This window comes from Peromyscus californicus, unplaced genomic scaffold, assembly GCF_007827085.1.
Source record: "Peromyscus californicus insignis strain IS unplaced genomic scaffold, ASM782708v3 Scaffold_11__1_contigs__length_118956290, whole genome shotgun sequence".
NCBI lineage: Eukaryota > Metazoa > Chordata > Mammalia > Rodentia > Cricetidae > Peromyscus > Peromyscus californicus.
The window spans coordinates 77,496,046-77,514,309 of NW_026294402.1; the positions used below are offsets into that span (position 1 = coordinate 77,496,046).

General features: G+C 35.1%; 1 protein-coding gene across 4 annotated transcripts in view; it reads right to left on the reverse strand.

Moving 5' to 3' along the window:
• The window catches only part of Phip (pleckstrin homology domain interacting protein), a 125,143-nt gene that overhangs the window by 9,307 nt on the left and 97,572 nt on the right, over nt 1-18,264 (reverse strand). For all 4 annotated transcript variants that reach the window (XM_052715311.1, XM_052715304.1, XM_052715321.1 and 1 more), the window contains 11 exons: nt 18,180-18,241; nt 15,380-15,535; nt 14,467-14,587; nt 12,003-12,128; nt 8,829-8,898; nt 8,460-8,510; nt 7,218-7,367; nt 4,529-4,681; nt 3,645-3,808; nt 2,927-3,186; nt 2,167-2,364 (listed from right to left, as the gene is read on the reverse strand). In XM_052715311.1, coding sequence (XP_052571271.1) covers nt 2,167-2,364; nt 2,927-3,186; nt 3,645-3,808; nt 4,529-4,681; nt 7,218-7,367; nt 8,460-8,510; nt 8,829-8,898; nt 12,003-12,128; nt 14,467-14,587; nt 15,380-15,535; nt 18,180-18,241 — 1,511 coding nt within the window. The remainder of the gene's footprint in view (nt 1-2,166; nt 2,365-2,926; nt 3,187-3,644; nt 3,809-4,528; nt 4,682-7,217; nt 7,368-8,459; nt 8,511-8,828; nt 8,899-12,002; nt 12,129-14,466; nt 14,588-15,379; nt 15,536-18,179; nt 18,242-18,264) is intronic.

An 18,264-nucleotide genomic window follows, 5' to 3' on the forward strand; every position in this document is an offset into this window, starting at 1 on the left:
ACTGGAACAATGTTGTTTAAGGGGTAACCAACCATTTCAACTGGATATGAGGCCTGTTCCAAAGGCAGAAGTTCATGCTTACTACTATATACCTTGGTCAAAAAGCCCATGACTTGGGAGACTATATGCCCTAAGAGGATGAACAGCTGGTTTTTTTTTTTTTTTGCTAAATGATCATACTGTCAAATGGCTTATTACTAAATATTTAAGTTTCTACCAATAGACTTGTGTTGCTATAAACTTTGGTTGGAGAACCTGCTTTCTTTAGTGGGTAGTGTTTAATGCTGAGACCCCTATCCAGTCCAAATGCAGAGAATAACTGAGTGTTCAGCTGTGAATGGGGAGGAGAGTGGTGCTGACCTATGGACATAACATGGCTGTTATATACATCAACTCATAGCAGCTGTGGTTATCATCAGTACAAGATAAAGCCAGTCAAAATTTCAGCATGAATGGGGTAGAGGCCCCTGAGGCTCCATGCTTGGCAGAGTAGCTACTGGAAGTTTAAGGACTAATGAGGGAGACCAATCAGTTCCTTTAGGGATGTGGCTGGTAGTGTATTGTCCGTGTTTTAGTAGGTGGCCCCAAACACATGTGAATAATTGCAGTATTAACTAGACTTGGGGTATTTAGAGGAGAATATGGAGTTTGGAGGGAAACAAGGAGGACAACAGTGGGAGTCTGTAGGAGAAGTAATTGCTATGATCAAAATACATTGCATAAATATATGAAATTTTCAAAAATAAAAAAAATTAAGAAATGCTAAAATGCTTATTAAAACACTTATCCACCATATGGCAAGTATAGGTGACTGTCTTTCAGAGGACTTGGGGTATGATTCCCAGCACCCACAACATGGTTCACAACTATTTCTAACTCCAGTTCCACGAGATTTGACCCCCTCTTCTAGCCTCCATAGGCACCGCATGCATGTGTTTCAAAGACATACACGCAGGCAAAACACTTATACACATAAAATGAAAACATAATTTTTTAAGGATCCCAGAAATGATATTGTGAGAGTTAAAAGGAGACAAATTAAGAGAGAGAGGAAAAAAAAAAGACCATCCAAAGAAGGAAGAAGAAGGCAAAGATAGAGACTTTCCAGTGGTCCAGGAAGAGGTAAACCAGGGAGGGAACGGGTGGAAATGGGAGGATGAGGCAGACCACAGAACTCAGTGAGACAATGATGGCGAGGAGAGAAGACCTGAGAAGTGAAACGGAGGAACAGCTGGGAATTAAAGGAATTATACCCATGGAAGGAAGACAGAGGAGTTCAGGAGATGTTAAAGACAAACACACAAAACATAAAAATCTAAAAACAGTTGAACAGATTTGGATGCTAGATTGACACCCAAATTTTAGTCTTTGTAGGTGGGTAAAATATAATGTTTTAAAATGGACAAAGCCTTTTAACCAAGAAAATTTGAGTGAGGTTTCTGGTCAGAATATTAGGGAAGAAACATCTAAGGCACATTTTTTGAAACTATAATACGAAATGCTCATTAGTGGGCTATCTTTGTAATGTGGTAATGAAGCCATTCTTTCAATAAGCCTTATGGCGTATTTTATTAGTTGCTTTCTCCCGTCTTTCAAACATAAAGCCTTTACAAAACAACAAACCAACCCTGCGCTGCAGGTTTTGGATTCCTAAGAATAAGGCAACAAGAGTTGAAAACCAGTGATTTACCATTAAGTAAAGGTCAGTGTATTTTTTTTTGTGACCTATGTCTATTAACAGTTTATATTTTTGTTCTAGAAATATGAATACTGGGTTAACAAAATCCAATTTGTTTAGGTTTTTAACAATGAAGCAAGAAACTAGTTTACAACATTCAGTCTTTAATTCTAGAATAAATTTTTAGTTCCATATAGTTTTTTTAATCTTTAAAATTGTTAAAAATGTTTTGCTTTTAATACAAAGCTGCAAGTTACTAGGTTTACCAGATTACACCCTGTAACTTTTAAATTGACACCTACCAACTCCTATAAAAACATTAATTGTAAGAAAGACCTACCATATACAAGTGACACTTTTATTTTTACTTTTTTTTGAGGCGGGGTACTCATTACATTGGCTTGGCCTCAGACCTGTGATCTTCCTTTCTCAGCCTCTCTAGTGAACAACCGTGTACCACCACACCCAGATATTAAGTAACATTTTACCTTGATCAATGACAGCTGATGACTTTGGAAGTGTGGATGCTTTTGACAGTACAGAAGACTTCATTTTACGTTTGACAGGCTTTTCCTTTTCCATGTTTTCTTTTGCAGAGTTATTCCTCGTACCATGGCCAAATGTGGGTTGGTCAGGGCTCGGAAGCGTACTCAAGACCTTGGAATGTTTCACAGAATTCTCTAGCACTAAAATACAAATGTAAAAAGATGAGAAGCTAAGACTTAGTGAACTCCAACATAAGCAAAAGGTCTGGGATTGCTTCTAACCTGAATTGCTTCAATTAGCCAAGAGGACAAAAACTGAGTGATACTTTAGGCTTCTTCACAAAATCTTCCTTTTCTGTTGTACTGGGATATAACCCAAAGCCCCATGTATACTAGAGAAGCCCAGTAATCTTCTCTCTAGTAAGAAATGGCTACAAGAAAATTTTAACAAGTGCAGCCCAACTAGAAGAACCTTTCTCCTCAGTTTAAGATTATGAGGCAAGTCTTGGCAAATTGCTAGCAAGCCTAGGGTTTATATTTGGGTAGTCTCTATCAGTTTGCTATTGTTTTGTCCTACAAAAATATCCCTAAACCTCAATTTTCTTTTTCTCACTTAACCAATTTTTCAAAAAGAGGAAAAACAATAAAGAAGGCAACAACAATAACCTCAGGTAATTACTAAAACTCACGGAAAATCAAAAGCTTTTTTAAAAAGAAAAAAAAAAAACTACACCCTGATGTAGAAAGTGTGATTAAGTCTTACTTGTTTTTCCTGGCATGGCAGATGTATTATTTTTTGAAATAAAAGCTTTTGTGGCTGATGATGTAGATGGCTGCTCAGTGATACCTGGATCTACAGCCACACGGTTGCTCCTGGTTCGAACCACAGAATTGGATTCTGGTTTACCATTTATCTGAGCAGCATTATGCCTTGGCAGTACTGATCGTGTAGGTACAGAGAATGGAGAGGTAGATATTTCTGATTTCAGTTGGGGTTTTAAGATCCTTTTTTTCCTTTCAGGGCTGTAAATAACATTAGAACATTGTTAGTCACTCTTAATTCTCCACATAAGTGGTAAGAGTTTTATAACATTGTTGAATCCAACATTTGTACTATCATGAAATATGTTATAATATGAGATTTGTAGTGGATTTCATATGGTTGTGAGCCTTTGAAAAGTGAATATTTAGTGAAGGATCATCATAAATGCTAAAATTATATGACAGAAAGCATGATGCCATCATTATCCTAAAAATGCTGTTTTACTGTATAGATTTAGCAGTTTGAATTTAAGCACTTACACTAGTAAAGCTTTAGTTTAAAAGATTAAAAATCCTCCACATCATAGGAACTTGCATGTCAAATATATCATTCTGCAATATAGGGAATAGTAAAGGAAGCATTAAAAACCACCACGTTCTGCCATTTTGGATGACAAAGTCACAGATTAGCTAACGTCATCGAAAAGACACTTAAGTACCTTGAGGCGGCGCTGCTGGAAAGGGAGCTGCTTCTGTTTCGCTTCTTCCTCCTTTTGGTTATAGTATTTCTTTTATGAAAACGAAGAGCAGACTTGTAATCTGACAAAACTGAACTAATGTGTTCTTCAAAGAAAGCAGACAGGCGTAAACTCATGCTGTAAATCTACGGAGAGAAAAAACATCCATAAAACTGGTTCAAATGAAATTCTTCAAAACAAAATGTCTATTTAGTAAATACTATAAATATTTTTTTGGCAAAATTTTTTAGAATTTAAATATTGCTGTTTGTATTTTTTTTTTGGTTCTCTTCTGATGCAAAGTAAACTAAAACACTTTTACAATTGAATTATTTTGACTATAGACATCTGAGTTATTTTGAATTTTAGACATTTGAGATATTTAACAGAAAAGATTCTCAAGTTGGGAGAGTGGCAAAATTCCTCATTGTGAACTCTATCATACTTAAACCACCCCAAAGGGCTGGAAACTCATTCCCTTGCTATCTAGGACTATAATCAAGATGATCTCTTCACTCTTATACTGCCCATTTTGTGAAGCTGTGTTTTGATCAAAGGTGACAGGCTGAACTTTTACAAGTCATTCTCAAATGGTTCTACTCATTAATATGGAACTAGGTAGAAAAGTTAAGCCCAGAAGGCTCTATTTAACAAGACAATCATACTACCTTTAAAAAGGCAACTATTCCTGAACTGCTATCAGTGTTTAAATGACATCAATTTGAATCACAAAAAAGCACAGTAGAAAGCAGTAGGTTACTATTAATATTAACAACATAATAGCCAGTTAATTTTGCTCAAAGTTTTAAATAAAAATTTACAGATTTGACATCCTTTGAACAAAATAAAATAATTTGATGATATACCCTTGATCTTTTGCTTGGTGTATATGCTTTGGAATTACTAAAAATGAGCCTGACATCTTTACATAACTCCATTGGTGACTCATAATTCCCAGCTTCTAAAGTTTCTCTGACAGTAGCAAAGTCCATTGGAGTGTCAATGATGTCTCTATAGTCCTAAGAGAGAAGGAAACAGTATTATTACTACTACCAAAGTATCATTTTACAAAAACAAGAATTCATAGGCTTTCTATGGCAAGTTAGCTCACAGAACTATTAACAACCATTTGTAAAACCAAAACAGTAAAACCTTAAAAACTTCGGTCCACTTATAAATCTAATGAATGTCAACTCATTGAAGCACTACAAAATTATAAAATGAAGAAATACAATCGAAGTAGGGTTGGACAGATGGCTCAGTGGACAAGAGCACTTGCTGCTCTTGCAGAGGATCAGGGCTCAGTTACTAACACCAACATGGTGATTCATGACCATCCTTTGAGTTCAAGGGGATCCAATGCTCTCTTCTGAATTCTGCAAGCATCAGGCATACACATGGTAAACATACATGCAGGCAAAATGCTAATATGTGAAACAAAAATAAATCTACAACTTCCCAAAACATCCCATCTATATAGAGGCTGAAGTTACAGTAACTTAAAGTTTCAGAATTTACCTATTTAGGTACTTTTGAATAAACAATAATAATAAATGTAAATAGATGTCAAAAAGCCTGCATTCTTTGCGTAAGGGACAATAGAACTGTTGAGGTCAACTGGATATAAAATAGGGCAACAAGATGGCACAAAACAGAGGTCAAAGGAGAGCTAATGATCTCTGCAGTATATGGCTAGGAATCTATTTAGTAGTACAGAGTATACTGAACTTTTCAATAGCACTCATTTCAGCTTTGGATTATTTTAATCCTGTTTCCTTTTGCTTTTACTCTTTCTTTTCTATACTGAGATGTGAACATACATTATTGATTTTAAGAGTTCTGATATACTGAGGAGTACACTCAGTTTTAAAATTCTCTACACTACTGTAAGTGTATCCCACAAATTCTGATATTCAATTGTATAAATTGAGATTATAAACCCATACATAGCACACCAGAGCTAAGAATGACGTAGGTTGTGGAAGGAATTATTCAGTTGGTTTAGAGTGGGTTCTCAATTCTTTCCTAACCGTGGCCCAAGGCCACGTTTGTTTCTGTACAGGGTTAATATTTTTTTTTTTATCTCTAGAATAAAAACATTAAGGCTCAAAACATAAGCAACTAATAACAATAAGTAAATTGCAAGTAATTTTTAAAACTACAGCGAATTTGCAGGAATTAAAGGGAAGCCAAGCTTTTGAAAATCAGAGCAAGCTGGGCGATGGTGGCGCACGCCTTTAATCCCAGCACTCGGGAGGCAGAGCCAGGTGGATCTCTGTGAGTTCGAGGCCAGCCTGGGCTACCAAGTGAGTTCCAGGAAAGGCGCAAAGCTGCACAGAGAAACCCTGTCTCAAACAAAAAAAAAAAAAAAAAAAAACAAAAAACAAACAAACAAAAAAGAAAATCAGAGCGTTGTATATAGCAAAAACTCAATCCTGGAATTCTGGGAAGGTGAGTTTCTCATTAACCCAATTTACTCCACTGTTACAATTAAACATTTCTTTTGTGTATTTAATGAGTCTGCTTCTGGCTTTCAAAATTGAAAAATTATTTTATAGTATCTATCAACAAACACTTGTCTATATTCATCATTTCAAATTAAAATGTCTATATAAAAATAATGAAGCTGGATGAAACCATATCTAGGTTGTGATGCCATATAAGACTATAAAATCCTGAATTCCTAAGTAGAAGAATTAAAAAATATATATCATTTCAACCTGGATTGACATTTCTGTGTCTCTATGCAATTATAAATAGCTGGACCATATAATCCCAACCCTTTTAACCATCCATTCCCTAAAGTGCACACACTGGCATTATCTAAATTCATACAATAATATTAACTGATATATGCATGTAGTGAGTACTTACTTCATCATTACAAAACTATTTATTATGTATTTTCATTTCATCACCGTAATTCCATGAGAAAATATTATTTTTGTTTTCTAGATAATAGCTGTAAATTCTTAGAATTAGTATGCAGAAGTAAAGAATATGTGCTGGTAAAGTTTTTTTGGGGGGGAAGGGATGTCAACATGGCAAAAGGTATAGAGGAATCTTTTTGAATAATGAATGATGTGGAATAGCTCAATCCTCTGTGGTGCTATCCCTGTGCAGATGGTCCTGGGTTGTGTAAGAAAGGGAGCTGAACAACACAGTAAGCAGCATTCCTCCATAGTTTTTGCTTCAGTTCCCGCCCTGGCTTCCCTTAATGATGGACTCTTAATCTGTAAGCCAAATAACCCTTTCCGCCCCAAGTTGCTTTTGCTCATGGTGTTTATCACAGTGGCAAAAGCAAGCAAAGTAAGACAGTTGGTAAAAATTATATTCATATAGGAAAACTAAGTGACTTACTCTATGTTAAGAGAATAGCTACATGCATAAGCAAGTTCTTTAGAGGCCTATTTTAGGTCGTTTTCCATTTTACCACACTGTCCAATTTAAGAGTTCTTTGTAACTGAATAGGTAAAGAGAACATATATGAAATGAAGCCGAGTAATAAAAATTAGTGGAATAACAACAGTGTAAAACAATTTTAGAAATACTTACTGGATATTCAAGAAGATCTACTGGCTGTCGAAAAGGCTCTGAATCTTCACACTGAAATATGAGATTTAACAACTCTTGACATTGTTTCTTCCATGCTTGAATATCATAAGACTGAGCTCTGTTGCGTAACCTTCTTCTAGGCTGATGATCCTGGGGGTGGGCGGGGGGGAGGGGGAGGGGGAGGGGAGAAGGGGGGAGAACACCAACACGAGTACATTACTAACAGCTGTTATGCAATTCGCTTGATTTTTGGAGTGTGCGCACATATGTGAGGCCTATGTGACACATCTGGTGCCTTTCTTCAGGAGCCATCAACTTTATATTCATTTTTTAAGTATTTATTCTACGTTCCATGTTGTTTCTTGAGATAGTCTTTCTCTAGGTAGCTCTGGCTCCCTCAAACTCACAGAGATATGCCTGTCTCAGGCTTTCCAGTGCTGAGGTTAAAGGTGTGTCATCTTGGGTATGTGCACTTATGTGGATGTGCCTGCAAAGGCTATAGGCATCAGAATACACCCTCACTCCTGGAGCAAGAGTAGTTGCTAACTGCACAACACGGAACTGGAAACCCACCTATAATCTTGCAACTACTGAAAACCTTGTTTATTCAGGGTTCCTCACAGGAAGGTTGGGCTCACCGACTAGCAAGTGTCAAGGAACCTTCTGTCTTCACCTCCACCTCCCTAACACTGGGATTGCAATTGAGCTACAGTATATCTGGTTTTTTATGTGGATGCTAGGGATTAAACTCAGGCCCTGATGTCTGCAGAGCAAGTACTCTACTCACTAAGGTACCATACTGGCCCCAATTTGTACTTTTAATACAGTCTTAGGTAATTAGACACAGAATGAGCATCCCTGACCTGAAAAGCTTGGCATGAGAAGTATTTATATTTGAAATCTTTCTGTTTTGCAATATTTGCATAGACTTTACTGGCTGAGGAATACTAATCAAAAATCTGAAAACCAAAATGAGAAACTTTTTGATTGACAATGGTCAAAAGCTATAGAGTTTTGAGCATTCTGAATATCAGATTTTCAGATTAGGGATGTTCAACCCATATAAAATATTAATTCAAATAAAATACTAACCTTTCTCAGAAAAGTATTTTTATAATTAAAAGTTTTTTGAACATTTAAATTACTTTTAATATTACTAAGACTAAAGGAATAAGCTTTTAATATACTTTAACAAAAATACTTTTGTAAAAACAAATACTATCAAAAGCAAAATGCTGTTACCTTCCTTTTTCGGGTAGACGTTCCAGGTACATCAGCATCTTTCTCTTCTTCCTTTGAGGAAATAAAACATCCAATTCATGAAACAACCTAGATCTCATCATTTGGTAGTTATTCCTTTCATACCTTAGAAAATTTATATCAAATATCCTATGGCACATAACTGAGCAAGTAAAGTCTCTTCCCAGAAAATACTTGTTTTCAATCGCAAGTAAGTTCTAAATATGATAGCAACAGTAAACAATACAGTACCGGACAAGAGCAATTTTCTACCAACTTTAATCTGAAAACTATTACACAGAAACTGTATTTAGTATACTAGAACATGTAGTGTTAGTTAACGTAGCAACCACAGTGAAGTAAGTTACATACCTCAGAGTCAGACAAAACTTTCTTCTTCATTGAGTTGTAAAGTGGAATTATGTTATAACAAGTCTGGTCCCTAAATAATCAAAGAAAATGTGGATGTCTAATTAGATTTTTGTGACTTTTAAGAATTTGTTCTTAAAACCAGATTTTAAGATAGAAACTTTTTTTTTTTTTTTTTGGTTTTTTTTTGGTTTTTCGAGACAGGGTTTCTCTGTGTAGCTTTGTGCCTTTCCTGGAACTCACTCTGTAGACCACGCTGGCCTTGAACTCACAAAGATCTGCCTGGCTCTGTCTCCCAAGTGCTGGGATTAAAGGCATGCGCCACCACCGCCCGGCTAAGACAAAAACTTTAAGCCAAACAATTTTTCCATTGTTGACTACAACTCCTCTCCCAGCTCTTGGAACTGAACTCAGATTGTCAGGGTAGGCTGCAAGATCCTTATCTGGTAGGCAACCTCACTGGCCTCAACAATTCAGTCAATAATTTTTATCATTGCTGGGTGGTGGTGGAGCACGCCTTTAATCCCAGCACTCAGGAGGCAGAGGCAAGCAGATCTCTGTGAGTTCAAGGCCAGCCTGGGCTACCGAGTGAGTTCTAGGAAAGGCGCAAAGCTACAGAGAGAAACCCTGTCTCGGGGGAAAAAAATTTTTTTATCATCTCACATAATCCTATTGCTTATCCCTGGAACGACTTTCCTCTGACCTAATTTCTGAGTTCATCAGCATCTACTTTGTGACCTTAACATTCTTCTACTATGTTCTGTATTTTCCCTTATCCTTATTTTTCATAATTCTTATTAACTCATTATCCTTATAGCAACTTTTATCTATCTCATAAAACTCTATTACAAAAGTAAAGTATGATTTTTTTTCACCAAATACTTATTACATCACTTAGGATATATCTATTATGTAAAATATTTGCTGAATAGTCAACTGAAAAAGTATAATAATCAAAATTTCAAAGCTTATCTATCTTAAAAGCTATTAGCTACAAATTTTATTTGAATCAAAAAAAAAAAAAGCCAGGCATTTACTTTTAGAGATAAGTAATATAAATTCTTTAAATCTATATTAACCTGCACTTCAAGATGATGGCATGACTTTATTTTGTTGGTGGTATTGGTGACTCTGAACCTAGGGTCTATCCAAAACTAGTATAGGGCTTAATCACTAAGCTACAGCCATGCCACCAAATAACTATTTGAAATCAATGTTTTCATAGACTAATCAAAAAAATATTTTTCTTCTCCATTTAAAAATGAATTATATAATTCTATAGACTGTTTGAAAGAGATGTCACAGATAAAGTTCCCTAGGTAGTCAGTGCATGTTACCAATTTCCTCAAGAAAGGCAAAAGCACAGTAGTAAAATCCCCCTAATTACACAGGGAACAGAGAAATGTCACAGGATGCTGTTGGAAAAGGGTCTCATGGTAAACTATCAGCACAGTATAACTAAACCAATTACTTAATAATAAGTTACTCAGTAATTCTGTTATCAATCCTATATAGAAATTGCCTGTAACTCAGCAAAACCCACTGATTTCAAAGAAAAGGAATGAATCCTAAGGTTATGTTCAGAAAGATTTGCTTAAAACAGTGGTTCTAAACCTTCCTAATGCTGTAACTCTTTAATACAAGTTCCTTATATGGTGGTGACCACCCAACCATAAAAATATTTTATTACTACTTCTTAACTGTAATTTTTCTAGTTATGAATCATAATGCAAATATCTGATATACAGGATATCTGATATGATCCCACACACACACACACAAATGGGACATGACCTTACAGGTTAAGAACCACACTGGCTTAAAAGCCTGAATATTTCCTCTAATATATACAAATAAAAAACTGGTTATAGCCTTGTGGGCATTTAAAATACAGTATTACCTGTTCAATTCATTCTAAGGACACATGACAGCTGAGTAAGGGAGGAAGTGTTTCTGCTTTAAATGGTAGTTACTACCCTTACTAATGTATGGAACTGATGAGCAGAATACAAACTTTCAATGGTTGTTACTACCCTTACTAATATATGGAAATGATGAATAGAATACAAACTTTCAATGGTAGTTACTACCCTTGCTAATGTATGGAATTGATGAGTAGAATACAAACTTTGTGAATGAACCTTTTTTTTTTTTTTGAGCTGTCTCCTGAGGTGGGCATGGTAGTTCACCCCTTTAATCCTAACCTTTGGAAGCAAAGGCAGGCAGATCTCCAAGTGAGAACAAGACCCAAAACAATAAATAAGAAATAATAATGTCTTAATGTTGCCTAGGCCATTCCCAAGCCTGCCTCAGCTCCCCCAATAGCTGGGATAACTTCAATCTTGGAAATTCAAATTTAGTACCTTGCTGCACAGCCTAATACTTTGTTAATAAACTTGACAGAATAAATACGTATGATGTTAAAATGCAAAGTTCTCAAATCAAATGGCAAACATTCATCTGTATGTGCAATTTAATTTAGTTAAGGCAAATTTCCTCAACTGAGAATATCAGATAATAACCTCTACCACCTGTAAGATTATACATGGTTCGAAAAAAAACAATGAAGGAAAAACTATTCCATGTTCAGTAAATCTTTACTGTGATTATTAATGTCAAAAGCTGGACTGGGGCTAGAGAGCAAGTTCAGTAGTCAGGAGCATTTATTGATCTTGTAGAAAACCCCTGTTTGGTTCTCAATGCTCACAGGGCACCTGAAAACCACTTGTCACTCCAGCTCCAGAACATTTACCACCCTCTTCTGCCTTCTGTGGGTACTGCATGTGTGTGGTACATGCACATTCATGAAGGTAAAGGCATCTATGAAGACGTATGGAATATATTGTAATTTTCTGACTAACTGTCGGAAGTGATTTTCTTTCTTTCTTTTTTTTTCTGAGATAGGGCCTTACTTACTATGTAGCTCTAGCTGGCCTGGAACTCTATAGTTGACTATTCTGGCCTCAAACTCACATAGGTTCACTATTTCTAACTCCCAGGTGCTGGGATGAAAAGTATGCTTTCTATTTTAAAAGAGGAACTATGCTTATGTGACAATATCACCTATTTAAAAGATGATTGCAGTTTACATTTTAGCACCTTATACTTTAAAGTATACATTTTAAAAATCACATCATTAATTATTACAACTATTATACTGAATCATGTATAACTTACTTTATAAAATGCAGAAGAAGATCGGTAACAAATTTAGCAGATTTCACAATTGGGCTTCCTGGCTCATTAAACGTTCGTGTATTATGTTCTATATATCGAACTTCCCACATTAGGGATGAAACACGCCTTAAAAAAATACAGAAATCTTAATCTCATATTTATAAATGTGTGCACAATTTAAAATTATGACATCTGACTTTTTAATTTCACTCTTAAACATATTACATCTTAAAAATCTATATCTAAAATAACAATTATAGTAAGGTTCAAATGCACTCATTGAGAGAAAAATTTATTGTGTAGAAAATGTCTGGAATAAGACATACCAAATTAACAATGCTGATTTTTGGAAAGGGGGATATCTACAGGAAAAGTGGCAGAAGATGAATAAGTTTAATAGTTTTTTGTTTTACTCATTTCTGAAATGTATGGTATAACTTCCTCCTCTCATTTCCATACAGAAAGGAAACCATTTTAATTATACTAATAGTAATTAAAATGTGAAGAAGAAAGGTAAACAACAGATTGCTAATAAAACATAAAAAGATGATGATGAGAATCTGCAAGAAACTTAACTAGGAAGTGTTTTTGAACGTTTGGCAATGTAAAACAAATTCTGGGGCTTCATAATTTTATTTCTAAAAGTAAAGGAAAATCTAAAGACACTTTCTGAGAACACAAAACAATTGTATAACAGTTAATCTTACTGATTTGTGAACAGAAGCAATTACAGTTGCAAAACCATACAACTGTAGCTACTTCTGTGCATTTAAACATAAAATAAGGTATTAAATGACTAGTGGACAAAACTTATAGTAGTTTTACCAAGGAATGAACGGCATCAGAAGAAAAACAAACTGTAAAAATACACAAGTTAAAAAAAAAAAAAACAAACAAACCTTTTAACAGTATAATATCATTTGAAAACATTCTGTCAAATAAGTACATAACTCAGATTTTTAAATGTATTAGCAGGATGGAAAATAAATGATTTCTATTTACACATGCACAAGTTCCTTTTTATTGCAAACTGGTTATAAGGCTAGATTAACACCAAAGAAGCCTATTTAAGGCATACTGTATCTTGAAATTAAATTACACTTTAGCAATCGGCATGTTTTTTAGCAGTGTGTCCATGAGGAAGTTTATTAACAATAGTTGGAAATGCTAACTCCTTTTGCAAGCTGTAATCCAACAACCAGTGAATCTCTCTCACGTCCTCCCATGTTTTGTTCTATCCTGTAGCACTATGTATAAACTCTCCTAAGCCTTGACAATTCCAGGTCGAGGAATACAGTTAATAGTCTCCATTCATTCTTCTCAACTTCTGCACCTGATAGTGGAAGCCTTGAAGATAGGGTGGCAAAGAACTTATCATACGGAATTTGCTCATCTCTTTGTCTATGAAGAATTACCAATAATGATACAACAGCGAGTGGACTTAACACCAATAAGATCATCTTTCAAACCAAGTTGAATTCTATTTTACTTTGCTCAAATGGTTCTCACCCACCAGGAGATACATAGGGCAGATAAGAAGAATGACTTTTCTAACTCACATGTCAGTAACACTGCTGCTATTAGGGCTTATGTTAGTCAGTAAGGACAGAGTAGTGTTGGACATGGCAGTGCTCTATCCAAGGATAGAACTCACAGCAGTCAGAGAACCAAAGCTACACTCTATGCAGAAAAACATCAGTATAGGGTATGAATAAAAACTTTCTTAAACTTAGAAAAAGAATAAAGCGCTGCAAAAATGTAAAACTGATCATAAAAAGGTTTTAATGCAATTATTATGCACACTGAAGTGTTGGCCTATTAAGCCATAGACACTAAGAAAAATAAACTTAAAAACACCATTTCATTCCAAACTATAGATTTAAACATATTTCTGTAAATATCTTAGGCAGCCTTTAACCCCAGCACTTGGGAGGCAGTGGCAGATAGGTGGCTTTGAGGCCAGCATGGTCTACATGGCAAGTTCCAGGACACCAAAGGCTACACAGTAAGACCATGTCTCAAAAAAAACTAAAGAATTCACTGGCAACCAAAAAACATTATCCCACAGAAGCAAATTAACCATAAAAGCTTAAGCAAAAACTATAAAAACTTTTGTGAATCCTTTCTAATTGTATTTTCATAGGCATTCAAAGTGCAATAAACAAGAGACTTACAGAAAATCTATTAAATATACTAGGAGGAATGAAGTCTTTGGCTTGATTTATAAAATGCCAATGAAAGAATAAAGTATTCATTCATAATCCCATAAACAAGCAGCATCAACACTGTAGGAAACTCTCAAAAGTTGATGATTCATATTTTATATTTTAACTTGACCACTATGGGGTTCATTTCCATCTGTGTACAGATAAAACTGAGAAACTGCCATAGATTGTTAGTAACTAACTAGATGAAAGGATCCTTTAGAGTTCTTTTGTTATCAGCAACATCAAATGGCTCTAACCTGTAAAACCTGTTTTCCAGTCTTTGTTTAATTGTACTTAGATCCGTTGGATATGCCACCACAGTGCAATACATGGGATAAGCTTGCAGATCCACAGGGGCCACAAATGCTGAAGCAATATCTAAAATACATAAGGTTATAAATCTATTTTTTGTATTTTGAAATTCACTGGTACATTAGGATGAAGAAAAAAATAGATAAAAATATTATCAGTTTATCAGCACAAGGGAAATAGAGCAAAAACTAGAATACAAGTTAAGATCATTTTATTTTTAAACTTTTTTAAACCTAAAGTAGATAAAACTATTTAAGATGGCATTTATAAGATGACTTTTATAAAGTTACCATTTTATTAGACTGTGGGGCTGGGTATACAGCTCGGTAGTACAGCATTCGCCTACCATGAGCAAGGCCCTCAGTCTGACCCTCAGCAACATAAGAAGAGGGGAAAAAAACAAAAACAAAATTTCTAGATTTGAATACACAACAATATGCCCAGTGTCTTCAGTTCTTACTCTTAATTTCTCCCTATGTCCTTTGAAGTTGATTCTGCACTACTAGATTGTTGTTTAAATTACAACAATCTCCTTGAAAGCCCAGAGTTCAAAAGCAAGTTTTATGTCACTGGTGACTTTCATTTTCACAAACCAGGAAAATCAGCCCATATCCCATGTTCTTCCCCTTCACAAAGACTTGGAAAGCCAGGACAAAACAAGCACAGCTATCCAAATAATTAAATTCAACTTCTGATCACCTTCCTCCTCCAGTTCCTATCAAGTCAGTGGAGTGCATGAAGGCTTTACAAACTGGTTTGTGGAAGACCCTGTGGCATTTATGATGGACTCATGAAATTTAGCTACAGGAAGTTCATGTAACTTAGATGGATTTTCTATACTGACATGCTATTATTTACCTAGAGTCATCAACTGATTTATTCCTCCAACAATTCTTTCACATTCTTCATCCCTGGGATTGGCTCCCCATTCTCCATCAAGAGGCTTATAGATTAGTGACCTACATTCAACATCAGTCAAAGGAACACTGGTACCCAATTCTTCTGGAAATACAGCTGAAATGCAGATAGAAAAACACATCAATGAACATCTTTAGTAATTACTGGTGAGTTTTTCCTTTAGAAATAATTGATATTACAAAAACAAACAAACAAAAAAAAAACCCACCGTTTTCATAATGGACGAATTTTAAATGCAAATAAAATGTATTCTTAAAAAAAGACATCACATTTAAAACAACATGATTACTTACACCTAAAGTGTACTATAACTAGTCAAGTTATATCTGGAAGAGAAAATACTTCTACAAAACAAATTTCAATTATCTTATCCATTTCATCATCCAACTGCCATTATTTACTTTAACAAAATACACACAGTGATAATAAACTGATGAAAATTTTAAGAATATTTTAATCAAAGCCTCAACATTTCTACTACAGGAACAAAGAGAACTATGAATTCCAAAAGGAAAATCTTAGGTCTTCCATTTGTAAAGAAATGCTTTTCACAAGCTTAAATCTTTAACATTGTACCTAAGAAAATTCCAAGCAGTCTTGAGGCTGATTCTACAAATGCACCAGGTAGTATTACTTCCTTTGAACTAGACTGTAACAGAAACCAAACATTGTATACAATCAAAATAACTATATGTGCCTAAGCACGTGTACCCAAATAGAACAAAAGAAAAAATCCTCACCAGCGCCAAGAGACTTCAATAAACACATGAAGACGTATTTAAATAGGTAATTAGTATTACTAATTCTTTTTTTAAAAATAGTCACAGTACTAGAAAGCCAATTTCATTTCTTTATCAGGCGAATCTGAGATGACAACAACCAAATCACTTCAAATTCAAACATGAAATTTAAACTCACAAAGACAAACCAAAGAGGCCAAATGGCATGGTTATAAATGGATATCTTTACATTTTCTATCCTTTAGTACTTCTACTTGAGCAGTGTAATGAAAATGTTTATTACTGGTACTAAATGAACTAATTTTAAACCAATATTATCAACATGAAAAGTTTTTTCATTTCTAAGGTTTTCTGGCTGAGTTCACTTCCTATTTAATATTCACAATAACCACATGCAGCAAGTTAGAACACCAAAAAAATTTAAAAGTTTACATATTTACTTATTTTATATGTTTGGGTGTTTTGCCCAAATGTATGTCTATGTACCAAGTGTATGCTTGATGCTTACAGAGACCAGAAAACAGGGTCAGATTGCCTACAAGAAGATTTATAGATGGCAGTGAGTTGCTATGTGGGAGCTGGGAACCAAACTTGAGTCCTCTGGAAGAAAGGCCAGTGCTTTACTGCTCAACTGCTCAACTATCTTTTCCAGTCCTGTTGTTTTGTTTTTGAGATAGGATTTCACTATGTAGCCCTAACTGGCTAGCAAGTCACTAAGTAGATGAATCTGGCCTTGAAACTTGAGAGATCTCTCTAGTAATTTTTTAGGGTACATTAACTACTCAGAAATACCATTTACAAAGGTTTATTTCTATTATGTTAAAAATGAGATTTTTTTTTTGTTTTTTTAAAAAAATATCTGATGATACAGGTACACCATTTAAAAATCCAAGCACAGGACCTAAAAGATTCTAATATACAAATAAATCATTTATAATCTACAATATACTACTTATACCCCTTTTTAGGCATGCATAACTATGTCCTACTTTTAAAAAAACTTAATTACGATGCTTCAGTCATTCACTCTTTTCCAGAATAAGAAGCACGTCATACTCACTTTTCCCAGGGCTAACTCCCCAATCCCAACTTTCCTAGGCTATATGTAAGGTGATGGTTACTGTTACTAATTGTAATGCCCCTAGCCATTGATCACTCAACATCTGTCACATATAATGGACTGTAATTCTGAAAGAATAAGAAGGCACTTGTTTAGAAAGCAAAGAATGAGTACCAAGAAAGTGATTTTGAGTCTTGGAAACTAGTCAAGAGCACATACAAAGTAGCACGACAAGGTCCTGTTGATACTTCCACTAAAAAGCCTCACCTCTTAAGGACTATCTGCTACTGTTACAAAAATGTCTCTGAACCCCCTCCCCAAATAATCAATTTAAAGGATAAATAATTAAACACTTCTCTATTTGTTCTAATATATTAATTTCAATCTCTTCTTTAAGACAGAGGTTCCAGATAGGGAAGAACTGTCAAACATGTTCACTGCTAAACTTGGTCTAATTATATACTTTATATTGGTTAGTCACAATAACCTTAACAGGTATCAAGTTTGGTTTTTGTTTTGTTTTGTGAGTCAGGTTCTTACTATGCAGCCCTAGCTAGGCTTGAACATACTCGGTAAACCTCCTGCCTTTGCCTCTTGAGTGTGGGGATCGACCTCCAGCAGTAAACCAGTTTTCCTATTGAAAAAAAAAAAAAACCAACAACCAACTCCAGGGTTGAAGGGACAGCTCCGAGGGCACTGGTGCCTCCCACAAAACCTAACAGCGCAAGTAAAATCCTAGCTACACAAGGTGGGAGAGAATCAACTCCTGCAAGTTATCCTCTGACTTTTATCAAAGTGCCATTACATATGTGCCCATATACATCACAGTCAGTCAGTCAGTCAGTCAGTCACTCTCTGTCTCTCTCTCTCTCTCTCACACCCCAACATCAACTAATTCTAATTCCACAAGATATAAGCAATGAACCTAACATACACTTACCATTATTAGGTATTAGTTCCATATCCCAAGGACTCATCTTTTCTGTATCTCCATTGTCCCAGCTTTAAGAAAGGAAAATTATTCC